Source organism: Anastrepha obliqua, chromosome 4, assembly GCF_027943255.1.
Source record: "Anastrepha obliqua isolate idAnaObli1 chromosome 4, idAnaObli1_1.0, whole genome shotgun sequence".
NCBI classification, from domain to species: Eukaryota; Metazoa; Arthropoda; class Insecta; order Diptera; family Tephritidae; genus Anastrepha; species Anastrepha obliqua.
The window spans coordinates 35,083,159-35,096,708 of record NC_072895.1 but is presented as its reverse complement, the minus strand read 5'-3'; the positions used below and the strand labels follow the sequence as shown (position 1 = coordinate 35,096,708).

Here is a 13,550-nt window from a genome sequence, read left to right as displayed (position 1 = left end):
TCAACAAACTGTTTCTGTTAAGGATACAAAATTGGCAGACTAAAACTGGATGATTGCTGCTGAATACCGCGAAAGTGTTGCTGACATAGTTTTGGAATCGATATCTCGGCGCTTTCAACAATTAGTCATTTATGAACTTACTGCTAGGTGGATTTTACCTGTAGATGTGCTCGTGGTGGACATTTAAATGATGTTATATTTCAATAATTGCAAAGAGCCGTTTTGTTACGTTTTCCCAATAGAAGGGTTCACAACAATTCCCCTGAGTTCGATCCCTGAGTTGCTAAATACCAGCCACAAAATAATGACAACAAAATCTGCTCGATTTATTAAATCCTTTTACTTAACGTTCACGTATTCACTCGCTTACCTTAAGGCTGATTACTTTATGCGCATGCACCTCTGGTTATATGCATGTGTTTCATAGCTCCTGGTCACGCTCAAGCATGCATGTCCTGCAGCTTATATGTGTACGTGTCGGGTGCTTGACGCTAATATCTAAAATTTTTGATTTTCATCATTCAAAAGCCGACAACAAGTATGTGTGACACGAAGCAAGTTCGTGTGTCATGCATGCTTGAGCGCCACCAGGAGCTGTAACAACTATCGTAATTTCTAGATGTGGCAACTTCTGTTTTGCGTTGTTCTGTCTTGTCATTTGGTGTCAAAGCATACAAGAATACAAGATTGCCTTTTCCGCATTCGCCGTGTGTTAAACTGTGAAAGCACAAAATGAATATAAAGCCTCCAAATGCAGTTTTTTTGCGTTTTTATACGGATGAGGTTGTGGCAAGAAAGTGTTTGTGTGTGTATAAAATTTTTTGTGTTTGGTTGTTTCTATTGCTTTCACTCTCTTTCTCTTCACAAAGAAGTATTTTCTCTTCTTTTGTTTGTATATTCTCGGGACATGACATTGCAGCGAATTCGAAAGGCGTAATCTTGTATTCTATCACTCTTGGGCTTATGGGTGAAATATATGAAGTTACGCCAAATTTCGTGAATTAAAAAAAGAAACAAACGAACAGCTTATTACTGTAGCAAAATGCGTACAATTAATTTTTGCTTGCATATCATAATTTTTTACCCATAAATAAAAAAAGAACGCAGTTTGTAGTAATAGATATTATTTAAGTAATTATTTATATCAATTTAAAAAAAATAATTTTCTTAAAAACAGACAAATTTTGTGTTATTGAGAATTAAAAAAATAAATAAATAAAAAGAAACCATAGGAAAAATTGTGAGACAGCGCCATCTAGTGTAAATTTTTGGTAAACGTGTCACAAATGCATTCCTCGACCCACAAAATATATGGTGCCATAACTTTTCAGATAATTTCAGAACAACAAAACGTTACAGTTATTTTCAAAATTACCATTTTTAAGCACGAATAAGAAAAGCAGATCTATTGGCTAAAAATCTTTTGGGATTTTTTATAAGATGTGAAAGCCTTCGTTAACTTTTGGTTTCATCAAATACACAAAACCTTGTTGTATTATCGATCTTTTTGTATTCATTAATCGTAAACTTCAGAAACTCAACAACTCGTAAAAAAGCTGTCACAATTTATATGAGAAGTCGTTTGCCCAAATAGTGTTAGTTTAAGCTACAATTTCAATTCGTAAATTTAAGTGAAGGCAGAAAACAGATCTCTTTAATGGAATTACACAGGTATTACTCAAATTGTGTTCATGTAATATGCGCATTAAAGTTTAAATTTTAGCGTTTCGTAAATTTGAACATTTAGAATGATACCTATGTTGTGTTATCGCAGTAATTGGTAAAGAAAGAAATTCAACCAAAAGGCCAAATAGATAAAGCGATGGTTGCTAACCGAAACAATTATCGCATGTGAATATTTAAAAAAATAATTGTCGACTGTTATTCCAATAGATTCAAAAATTAAATTTATTACACATTTTTTGTGAATAAAGTCGAGGTAACAAGGGAACACAATTTTCATACACTATTTTCTGTTAGAATAATGAGGGCATAGACTTTTACATCCTCTAAAATATATATATTGAGTTTATATGTATTTAAACACTATATTAATATGATTTTTGAAAGAACAGCAAAAAATGTTAACTTTACTTAAAAATTCTTTGGGCAGCGTAGCCGGTGTTGAACTGATGAGTGTTATTTTTTTTTGTTTTTGAAAAGCTGCTGCGTACGCGGAAACGAATTCAATGCAAAAATACTACAGTTTTTTCCACTTATTATATTTTCCGTGTTTATATACTGTTTGCTTCACAGGTGTCATTTTTTATAAAAAAGTTAATTTTTCATTTATTCCTTCGCCTGCGGCGCTTTTCTTCCAAATGAAATATATAGCGGATTGTAGCAAAACAAGAAACTTCGCGAAACGTCTAGCAATTACGGCAATAACGTACAAATGCGATAGCAAAACAAAAATATGAATTCGCCTTGCACCAAATGGCAAGACAGAGCTAGGCGAGATCGATGTCTCCAGAAGGTACGAGTTACCAAATCTAGAAATTACCATAATTAATAACCAAGAAGGATAGAACAAGAGCTTGTGTCTTCCGAATTCGCAGTGTCGGCAGGCTCCAAAAATATACAAGCAAAATGAATTGGTATTACTTGTTTGTGAAGAGTAGATTAGACGTAAGCAATAGAAGCTGCCAAATACAAGAAAGTATACATACACACACTTTCTCCTACACACTTTGGTTTTGTAGTGTTAAGGTGCCTGACGTCAGACTTGTCAAATTCGCGAAAAATAAAGTAACTGCTTTGGGAAGGCGCCATCTATGGTGCTCGATTCGCCTTGTTGAAATCCTAATATTCGAAGCGAAAGAAAGAGAACAAATCAGCTGTCACTAAATCGCCCTGTTTAGATTAGTATTGTTATAAACAGAGTGTAATTACACGTGTAGGGGCTTTTTAAGAAAATGATAAAACAACTTTTGAAAATAGACGCCGGTAGCTAAACGCTGTTTACAGTTAACAGTATTTTCTTTATTTATTTTGCTCAGGGGTGTAAATTACATAAATAATTCTTGAAATGGAAATTGGATACCTGCAGGAAATAAAATTAATACTAAAATCACTTGTATTGTCGTGCCCTGATGTGATTACTATCGACGCACTTAATCGAGACTTTCGCAGTACCGAGGGATCCTCAATACCATATAAAAAACTTGGCTTTCAAACGTTGGAGTTGTTCCTTCGTTCCATTTCTGATACTATTGAAGTAAGTACTAGATACCAAAAAAAAAAATTCATTTAACATTTTGAGTTCTAGATTTGTGGAAGTGGCCCTTCAGCTACAGTTAGTATTGTTCATAATGAAAAATCGGATCACATTCGCAAGATGGTGTGTCAGCAGAAGAAGACAAGAGCTCGACCGCGAGCTAAACCACCACGTCTACGCATTCCCCGAAATGATTTTAATAATTCCAAAATTTCACATTCTGCAGGACAGAAATCGGTTTCTAATCAATTTACGAGTGACAATCTTCCCACCAGTAATATACGCTTCAGCCATTCAGTGACTAGGAGTACTCCTCGAAATACGGTAATAAAATGCCAGGCACTCGAATTACCTGAGGGATTTGCTGTTAATCGTTTTGCGAATGAAATGCAAAACTTGAATGGAATGAGGAAGGAGAATTTGGGTTCGCCGCTACCTTCAAATCCTCCAAAAGAGCAAAGACATACTATAAAAGCTGAAAAATTAACCCCGCAAGTATGTCAAATACCGAGGGCGCACTCACATAAGCTGGTGGAACAAACACAGGGCAACATAGCGAATCCGCCAGCAACCGAAACTGACAGCTTTGAGAGACTTTTTGAACAGTGTAAAATTAACGATGATAATCATACTTCGGGTCCTTTAAGAGAACTAAATATAGAAATTGAAAAACCAAACTTACCGACCATTCATTTTCCACAAAAAGTGCATACGAAAATGTTAACAAATAATACGGTAACGAGAAGCTACGCTTGTACAACTCAGAACGTCTTCGATTTAAACAAATCACACGATGAGCAAAAAATGTTCGATGATATGGAAGAAGCTGTGCCCGCGTATGCTGCCGTAAGATTAATATATACATTTCTATAAATCTCTTAGTAAAGTTGAAAATTGATCACTGTATTTATATATTGAACTTAAAGAACAATTTAGTATTCCGAATGGATTTCCCGGAAAACACGATGACGTTTGGCAAGAAGATACCAGAATATAAGCTACCAGACAATATTCGAAGTGGCTCTATAATTGGAATATTTATTTCAGAGGTAAAAGAATAAGTAAATAAGAAAAGGAATTACGATAAAATATTTATGTTATAGATTCATAGTCCTTTTAAGTTTTGGTTTCACATTTACAAAGAACACCATGAATTGGACATGCTGATGCTTCAAATTGAGTAAGGGCCCTTAATTTCTGACTTGGGAAAATGTGTTAAAAGTTTAAAATTTATAGACGCTTTTATATGTCGCTTGAACCTGACGAGTTTTGCATACCACGTATGTGTATATGTCCTGGCCAGGTATGTGCCGCGCTATATAAGGGCCTATGGCATCGCGCAGAAGTCCTGTCTGCAGTTATTGAAAACAAAACCAAGGTAAAAAGGTTTAATGGTTTACTTGAAATTAACTTGATTTATTATTTAATCTAATTTATATCTAATTTATTGTTTTTAGGTGCTCTTTGTAGATTATGGTACCGTTTCGGAAGTATCAATCGACAATATCAAATTCTTGCTGACAGCTTTTGCAACATTACCCAAACAAGCTATTCGTGGGTCACTATCACACATTCGTCCAAAAAATTTACACTGGTGCCAAGAATCTATACATTATTTTTTATCCTTATCTTGTGAATTGATGCTCTACGGTCAAGTCTCAGAAATTTATGAAGCGGTAATTTGGAATTTTATTTTCTCCTACAAATATTTATGGTTTGTTTTCATTTAGAAACGAATCATCTACATGGTTTTATGTGATACTAATGGAAGCGAGGTTGTACAGATAAATAGAGAGCTGGTTGAAAATGGGTTTGCTCTCTATGATGAAGAATGGCAGAAATCTGATAAGGTGAACAGTTTTCATTAATTTATTTGTATATATATATATCCATATGCCTACATCTAGCGATTTAATATAACTAAATTAGTCGATATTTTTGTAAAAATATTAATTTTAAGAGTTGAATGACAATAATTTTGTTTAAAGTATATAAGCATTTGATTTTGCAGTTATACGCATTAAGAAATTTCGAGATCTTAAAAATACTCATATGTTTTGTTTTTATGAATTAAAAAAAAATAAATATAATTTTTAACACGAGTCTGCATTTAAATTTTTTGGTTTAAAACTTGAGCTTCAAATATTTACAACAAGCAGATATATATATGTATATATATATACATGTATGTGCATATATGTATTATACACCTTATAAATATATGTACACCTGGTTAATAAAGTGGCATCCACTAAATGTTGTAAATCTATTTATTTTCAGGGAGAGCAAAGATTGCACCACCTACGCGAACATTTTCCGACGTGAGACTCAAATTTTGATTTGGAAAATAAATGAAATTTAATTTAGTTTGTGTTTGTCATAGGTTTTCTATGCTCGAATTAGGCGAATATCCTTCGTTAGCCGAATTGATTGATCTTAAAAATAAGGGCATTGACTATGAATGCATCATAGACCACAATGTATACCATCCAGGCAGATTGGACTTGTGTGAAAATGTACCCGACACAATTCGAAAGCTTCCTTTTCAATTGTTGACGACGAATCCTTTTCGACGAGATATTTATTTGCAACTACATCATTTGATCTAAATTCGCCAAACTGTATTTTAAGGCAAAGTTATGTATTCAAAATACATAGTGGGATGTAAAAAAATATTGTGATTTATTTTTGTGCGTATATTCAAGGGGAAAAGGTTTTTAGGCGAATGATTTAAGGTGGAGTGTGTACGCGCTGTAATAACTACGGCAATGTTACTTTTTACGAGATAACAGCAAGGCGAATTGGATGAAGAAACATCACGTGCTGTCACATCATTTCTGCAACAGTGGCAACGTCACGCGTTCTGTCAATAAAATGTTGACAATCTGTTGAAAAGTTATAATTTAATAAGTACTACTACTACTACTAAATTTAATATAGTTTACTTATAGTTTATGGCGCAAGATTAAGTTCGAATGCGGCAGCTAATTAGCCGAGTATCAGCACCAGGCCAGGCCTACCCCTAGATGAGCTAGACGAAGATGACCGGTGTTATGCTCTACACTGACTGGGCTACCATTACTGTTAAAACAACAACAACAACACCAGGCCATCAAAAATGTTACAGGGGGCAATGTAACTGTAATTAATGAGTGGAGCCTACACAGCCGAGGTTGTAATATGAGGAGGTCTTAACTAACCTTTTTCTAATCAAGCTTATTGGCTATGGGAAAGGAACACTCCATAATATGCGTACAACCAAAATGGCCAAATAAGGATTCAGCGACTCCGCTGCCTGGTTCATGTCGTTCGAATGGATACCAACGCTCCAGCTCTAAACTTACTCGATACGGTGCCATTTGGTGGTAACAGAGGAAGGCCTCCTTTGTATTGGAAAGACCAGCTGGAGATGGAGTTGGTTTCACTTAGTAAGCCTTGATGCCCGGATAGTTGTGAAGGCGATTCTTTTTGAAGCAACCGCCGTTAGTGCCGTTCCGTACAAATTATTTACTCTGATTTCGATTCTTTCACGCATTAAAACTAAATGTCGCCGAATTTACAAGTAGCGTCAAATCATTTGCCAAATTTACGTCTTCGAAAAATCATAGACCGAGAATTGTGAATGCTAAGTAAGAAAATGCGAATGTGTTGTTATTGTCTTTGCAAAACTGCTTCGTGTAAATGCCAAGTTAGATGTTTTCCGTGCTCATTATCTAAAGGGTGATCAATAGTAGAGGTATCGGATTTTAAATTAAAATAAAACAACGAAAATTCAAATTTATTATTATTTTTGAGTAGAACCATTCATGAAATTGGCAATACTGCTGTTTCCGTGGCGCCGCAATTTAATGGCGGATTCTTATAGAACTCGACAAAAGAAAACGAAATGAATAAGTAAAATTTTTTGATATCTCGCTTAGTTTTCAAGTAATTTAATGTTAAAGTTCTCTAATTTAGCGAAAAGTTGGTGTTGCCATACACCTGAAATAAAAACGAAGTTCGTATGCAGAGATGTTCAGTAGAAGGTTCATTGTAAAACTGCAGTATTTTTTGCTCTAATTTTAAGTTGAGAAATAATTTTGAAAATAAAAACATACAACTCATTCAAACCTAAAAACAATGATATTAAGCGTATCTCAAAAAATAATAAAGTAATTAAAATTAAATTAATTAAGACAGTATTTTTGTGTAGAACTCCTTTTCGCGTGAGCGGCCTTCGGCCGCGCTTCAAAGAAATAACCCTCATCAGTCCAACTCCGGCTACGCAATCCACAGTATTTTTGCGTAGAACTTCTTTCCGTGTTAAAACCATGGAACCCAAAATTAAAACATCATATGCGTGTATGTAGTAAGGAGGCACAATAACCCCCATCCCGAACATTAACACTAAACTTAAATACTTCATTTTTGTTCATATTTTTGTTTCATTTGCAGGCATCCGGCAACACCATACTGTTGTCATTCCCATCTTCTTCTTATTCACGTTTAAAATTGGAAAGTGACTGTATGGACAAATGCATTTGCATTTTATTTTAATAAAAATAATTCGAATATAAGGATAAAAATAAGTAAAAACACGCGTGTGAGTGTATATTTCGTAAATTTTAGTGAAGTGTTAAAAAATATATAGTGTAATGTGGCAAATTATAGTGAAGTTCCGAAGGGCATTTTGAGATCTTTTTTATTCAATATCTCGAAAACTAAGCGAGATATCAAAAAATTTTATTCCTTCATTTCGTTTTCTTTTGTCGAGTTCTATAAGAATCCGTCATCAGATTGCGGCGCCACGGAAACAGCAGAATCCCCATGAAATTAATTTTTTTAAGTAATCCCTTTCAAATGTTCACCGCAATTGCGCCGTAGTTCGGCCATCCGTAAACACCAATTTTGAATGACTCGCGACTCGCTGGAGAACGTCGGTCGGTATGTCGTGAATACTTTAGTAATGTTGGTTTCCAATGCCTCAATCGAAGCTGGTGTATACACAAAGCATTTAGACTTTCCATACCGCCGCAAATAAAAATCCAGAGGTGTGATATCACACGACCTTGGTGACCAATGCACTGGTCCGAGGCGCAATAAATCCATTGTTTTACGCTCTGTATGGCAAGTAGCGCCGTCTTGTTGGAGCTAAATGTTGTGGAGATCACGGCCTTCAATATCCGGCATTAACAAGTCATTTATCATGGCGGCATAGCGTTCGCCATTCACTGTTACATTGGCGCAAGTCTCGTCTTTGAAGAAATATGGACCGATGATTGCTCCGGCACATAGGCCGCACCAAACGATTGTTTTGGATGTAATGGTTGTTCTTGAAGAGCTTCGGGCTGCTCTTCAGCCCGAATATGGCAATTTTGCTTATTGACGTAGCCATTAAGTCAAAAATGGGCCTCGTTGCTGAACACCATAAATTGGCTTGAGCGCGCGATTAACACTTTTCACAGAGCGTCGACTTTCGTAACACAGTTGTGCGATTTGTATGCGCTGTTGAGGCGCAAGTTTTCCCATGATGAAATGTCAATGAATACCTACTGAAAAAAATTATGTACATACATATATACATACATAGTTTGACAGCAGTCACTCGTGAATTGCCAAAAGAAACCCTATTGGAAAAAGTGTCTCCAATCTGATCACGCTAGAAAGGCATATTTCATACCTTTATTATTTATAATGCAGTATATTGAGTTTTTTGTGTAGATGCATGCATTTTATGGGAAACCCCTTCACGGTTATATATTTACTTATAGTCAATTCTAAAACCCAAAAATGAAAACTTTTTCTAGGTTCAAAATAATAACATCGTTTTTGTGTCAACAAAAACCCTTCTTATGCGTTTATTTACGTATCTATCAAGGTGGATTTATTATATTATTATAATAAATCCACCTTGCTATATACATATATAGGTAGGTAGGTACTAAGCAAGTTTTAATCAGCTGTAAAACTGTGAGGCGAACAATCGATCTGCGCAAAGTCAATTCTTTTCTACATTCACGATGTATAGGGTTTTTCAGTAAGAGCGCTTCAACTTTTGAACTTTTTTGAATAAAACACAAACGGTTTGACTTTTTTAACTAATTTTTTTTTTATTATCGAGTTTGAACATATACATTTAAGTATGAAATTCGATTTCTTTTGCATGACCACCGCGTGCACGTTTTACGAAGTCCAATCACTGAACCGAATTTTCGACCACTCTTTTGCATAAATCGGGCGAAATTCTAGCAATTTCGCGTTTAATATTGGCTCTGAGCTCACAAATCGTCGCCGGCTTGTTACTGTAGACCAATGACTACACATAACCCCAAAACGGGACGGCTTGTTAAATGGACCGTAAAATGGCCGTAATGCTCTTAAAGTAGCAGCAACAGAACGATTATTTTCATAAAAAATTTGCACGATTTGCAATCGTTGCTCAAGTGTGTAGCGTTCCATGATGAAATGTATACTAATGAAATTTACAAATGACAAGCGAAAAATAAAAAATATTGCGTCGTTCGCCCTCCCTATCGGAAAAAAGTTGAAGCGCACCTATTGAATAACAGCATACAAAGATGACCTCCATTTCGTACCGCTTATCCACTCTTAGTGACAGAATCGCTGTGTGTATGACGTCAGACTTGTCCGATTTACTCGTGTGTTGATTGATTTGACACTCTACAAGACTCTCATCATGCCCGTCCTAACGTATGGCGCAGAAGCTTGGACGATGACAACATCCGATGAAGCGACGCTTGGAGTGTTCGAGAGAAAGAATCTGCGTAAGATTTTTGGACCTTTGCACGTTGGCAACGGCGAATATCGCAGACGATGGAACGATGAGCTGTATGAACTTTACGACGACATAGACATAGCTCAGCGAATAAAGATCCAGCGGCTACGTTGGCTGGGTCATGTCGTCCGAATGGATACAAACGCTCCGGCTTTGAAAGTATTCGATGCGGTACCAGCTGGTGGTAGCAGAGGAAGAGGGCGGCCTCCTCTGCGTTGGAAAGATCAGGTGGAGAAGGACTTGGCTTCACTTGGTGTGTCCAACTGGCGCAGGTTAGCACGAGAAAGAAACGACTGGCGCGCTTTGTTAAACTCGGCCAAAATCGCGTAAGCGGTTATAGCGCCAATTAAGAAGAAGAAGAAGACGAGAATGATTTGATTTATTGTTTACGTGATTTCTTGCATTCTTATTCACATGCTCACATTTCCCTCTCGCAGCTGCATCAGTATGACGTCACACCTCTATAATGGGTGCAATATTGTATTATATCATTCTTGTAGCTCATATAACAAAGCAGCATGCGAGAGTTGTCTACAGTTAAACACACCCAGTGGGATTGCGTTTCCATCCAAGGAACTTGAAGGTTCCGTAATCCAAGGAACGATCAAGTACTTTTAATTATCGCAATCTTCGAGTTATAGAACTCTATCAGTTATTAATCACTTTTGCAAAACCAAAAGCAAAAGTTGCGATTAAAAAGGATTTACGATTTTTTGTCATTGCGACAAATACGGGTTTTAGAGCAATATGAAAAATGAATACGACTTATAGCGCATTTGGAAATTGACGAAGTACTTCGGTTAGGGGAAAAATATGAATCATGGAGGGCAGATTTCAATGTATAGCGCTCTAAAATATGGGAATTGTCAAGACAGCTATTTTGCCTAAGGGCTGATGCATGAACTTTGCCTGCTTCTTGCCACCGTATTTAAATAGATCAACCGACAGTCCTATCGCCACCTGCGATTTTTTCTTATTCCCGAAGAACAAGTCGTACCTTAAGAGAACTCACTCATCATGCCAGAGTGAAGGGTGACAAGCAAGCTGTAACCGCAGTGCTGAACGGAATAACCTCGGAGGGCTACCAAGGATGCTTTTAACATTGGGAGCAACGTACAAATCATTGTGTAGGGGGAGACTATTGTGGAAGTCGATAAAAAAATCTTTCTTCTAACTTAGTTTGTTTATTTCCCGGAAGTTAAGTAAATTTGTTGAAAATATAATATTTTCTTATGAGACTTTTAAAGGTACTCAAAAAGTACACCCATACGAGTATGTATGTTAGTATATGAAAGCTTTAAAAGTAAATAAATTGGCGCATACACTGCTATGTAGGTGTTTGACCAAGCTCCTCCTCCTACATTTTGTGGCGTGCGTCTGATGTTGTTCCACAAATGGAGGGACCTACAATTTCAAGCAGACTCCGGACGGCAGATCATTTTTTTTTATGAGGAGCTTTTTCATGGCAGAAATACACTCGGGGGTTTGCCATTCCCTGCTGAGGGGCGACCGCTATTAGAAAAAAACTTGTTCTACCATTTTGCAGTTTCATGCACGGAGATTCGAATCTACGCACTACCGAATGATATTCACGAACCAACAATTTTTCGGCTATGGCGGCCGCTCATTTGAAAGCTTTGTTGCTGTTTTTACATGTATATACATATATACAAGTATAATTGGCGCTTACATCTCTTTGGGTGTTTCCTCCGCCTATTTGTTGTGTGCGTCTTGGTTCACAAATGGCGGGACCTACAGTTTTAAGCCGACTCCGAACGGCAGATATTGTTTTTTTATTTCTTTTTTTGTACAATACATATGTATGAGGAGCGTTTCCATGGCAGAGGTTTGCCATTGCCTGTTGCTGTATACTGTAAATAAAAACAAAAATACATTTTTCGTTTCAAGGCAAACGTTGTCCTTCTGGTTTTATTAGTTTACGTGTAATAAAATACTAAGATACTCATTAATTTGTCTCATTTTCTCTTTTTGTTCATTTTAATCTGTTTCAACATATGTATTCATGTGCTCTCATATGCCTATTAGCTGTTCCTGTTCATTGCTATGAGTACAGTTTCTAAGAGTACTTTTCTCTCATCTTAGTTTAAACAAATACAACTTGCAATTTTTCGATTTAACTAAAAAAATATAACAGCTTGCTATAAAAAGACAAAACTTCTCTATATTCCATGTACTGTTACTTTATGTAAGTAAGTAGCGTTATTGTTTGTTTCAGGTAAGTGTATATGTATGTATGTTAGTTGCTTTGGTTGGTTCGTATTGTATGTACTTATGTATGTTCATTTTAGGTAGGTTGTATTATTTTTGTGTTCGGTATGCTTAACGCTGGTCGATCGCACAGTTTTTTATTTACTTTTATTTATTAAGTTTTTCAATGTTTTATTTTCTGCTTTTTGTTTCCTTGCTCAGGTTGCGTTATAACTACTATATATTTCATTGTGTAAATTAATTTAACTTATAATTTTTGTTTCGGCTTTAACAGTAATAATAATCGCAATGTTATTTAATTGCTATGCAGCGTATTTCTAACATGCAATTTGCTTTTGTTGGTTTGGTATGATAGGGGTTTGTTTCATGTACTTTTATATATATTTTTTTTTTGTTTTTTTTTTTCAAAATTTGTTTATATTTCTATAGTGTTGTTTTGAAGTCTCTTCGAGTCGCCATCGTCGTCTTTTTATGCTTAAATAATCTGTACACTAGCGAGTGATTTATATTCTATAGATATACAATACATATGTACTATATATTTTTGGTTTTCATTATTTCACTACATTTTATTTAATAATAATTATCATGGGTTTTATATCCGAATTAATATGTATTAAGTTATTTTTATGCGTGTATGTATGAATTTTTGTATGGAGTAGAGTTAGTTCACCAGTTTTCAAATTTCGATTCTTATTATTAAAGTCATCACAGTTAGCGGAGCTGAAATTATGATTAATTGCTGAGGACATTAGTTGTATCATTACGAGTAAGAGTACACGTCTACAATATGTTTAAGTGTGTGTCTTTGTGTGATCAATCACTTAGTATGGCTATATGTTTCATGTATGTACATCCTTCCGATGCTTTATCATATTGTTGCTCGTCGTGATCGCCCTCCATATTGCACTTGCAATAGTTGTTATTGCATATCTTGTTGTTCTAGCTATGTACGCATTTGCTCGAGGCTTCAGTGTCATGGAGTATTGCCCTCAAAGAGTGCACGGAACTCGCCGCTACGTGGTCGAGGCAGTCCTTCTCGTATCGTTTGCACTGGCCCCATAAAACTGCCCTCCGACCCATGAAGTAAATTTTCCTTAATGTCAATATCGCTGCAAATATAATAGAAAAAATGTGAAAACATACACACAAAGTGTGCGCCAAAGTGAAGAGGATTTTTTAAAGAAAATACCAGAAATTATTTTTCGTTTTTTTGTTTTTCCAAAATTAATTTTCATTAAAAATAGTGAGTGTTTTAGCAAGTCGGTTGGCATGCTTCACACACATTTAGGCCGACAAAACGCTTTCCTTTCAGTGGCAATTGAATTT

At 35.8% G+C, this 13,550-nt stretch overlaps 2 protein-coding genes across 15 annotated transcripts in view; one reads left to right on the top strand and one right to left on the bottom strand.

Moving 5' to 3' along the window:
• Positions 1–2,867: 2,867 nt before the first annotated feature.
• On the top strand, positions 2,868–5,884 carry LOC129243745 (tudor domain-containing protein 5). Of its 2 annotated transcripts, none has more exons than XM_054881007.1 (9): positions 2,868–3,217; positions 3,269–4,063; positions 4,144–4,266; positions 4,321–4,397; positions 4,454–4,595; positions 4,675–4,893; positions 4,948–5,067; positions 5,498–5,538; positions 5,601–5,884. In XM_054881007.1, the coding sequence occupies exons 1-9, from the start codon at positions 3,029–3,031 to the stop codon at positions 5,824–5,826; spliced, it is 1,932 nt and encodes a 643-aa protein (XP_054736982.1). In that variant the 5' UTR covers positions 2,868–3,028; the 3' UTR covers positions 5,827–5,884. The 2 variants fall into 2 exon arrangements, with proteins under 2 accessions (XP_054736982.1, XP_054736983.1); XM_054881008.1 differs by having other exon boundaries at positions 5,585–5,622.
• Positions 5,885–11,892: 6,008 nt separating this feature from the next.
• LOC129243427 (potassium/sodium hyperpolarization-activated cyclic nucleotide-gated channel 2) overlaps positions 11,893–13,550 on the bottom strand; it is a 102,519-nt gene continuing 100,861 nt past the window's right edge. For all 13 annotated transcript variants that reach the window (XM_054880413.1, XM_054880418.1, XM_054880414.1 and 10 more), the window contains one exon: positions 11,893–13,333. In XM_054880413.1, the coding sequence (XP_054736388.1) occupies positions 13,198–13,333 (136 nt within the window). In that variant the 3' untranslated portion in view covers positions 11,893–13,197. The remainder of the gene's footprint in view (positions 13,334–13,550) is intronic.

Coding starts and splice junctions, on each gene's coding strand:
- LOC129243745 (XM_054881007.1), top strand. CDS start 3,029: ATGGAAATTGGATACCTGCAGGAAATAAAATTAATACTAAAATCACTT. Junction 3,218..3,268: donor CCATTTCTGATACTATTGAA/GTAAGTACTAGA, acceptor TTTGAGTTCTAG/ATTTGTGGAAGTGGCCCTTC. Junction 5,539..5,600: donor CTACGCGAACATTTTCCGAC/GTGAGACTCAAA, acceptor TGTTTGTCATAG/GTTTTCTATGCTCGAATTAG.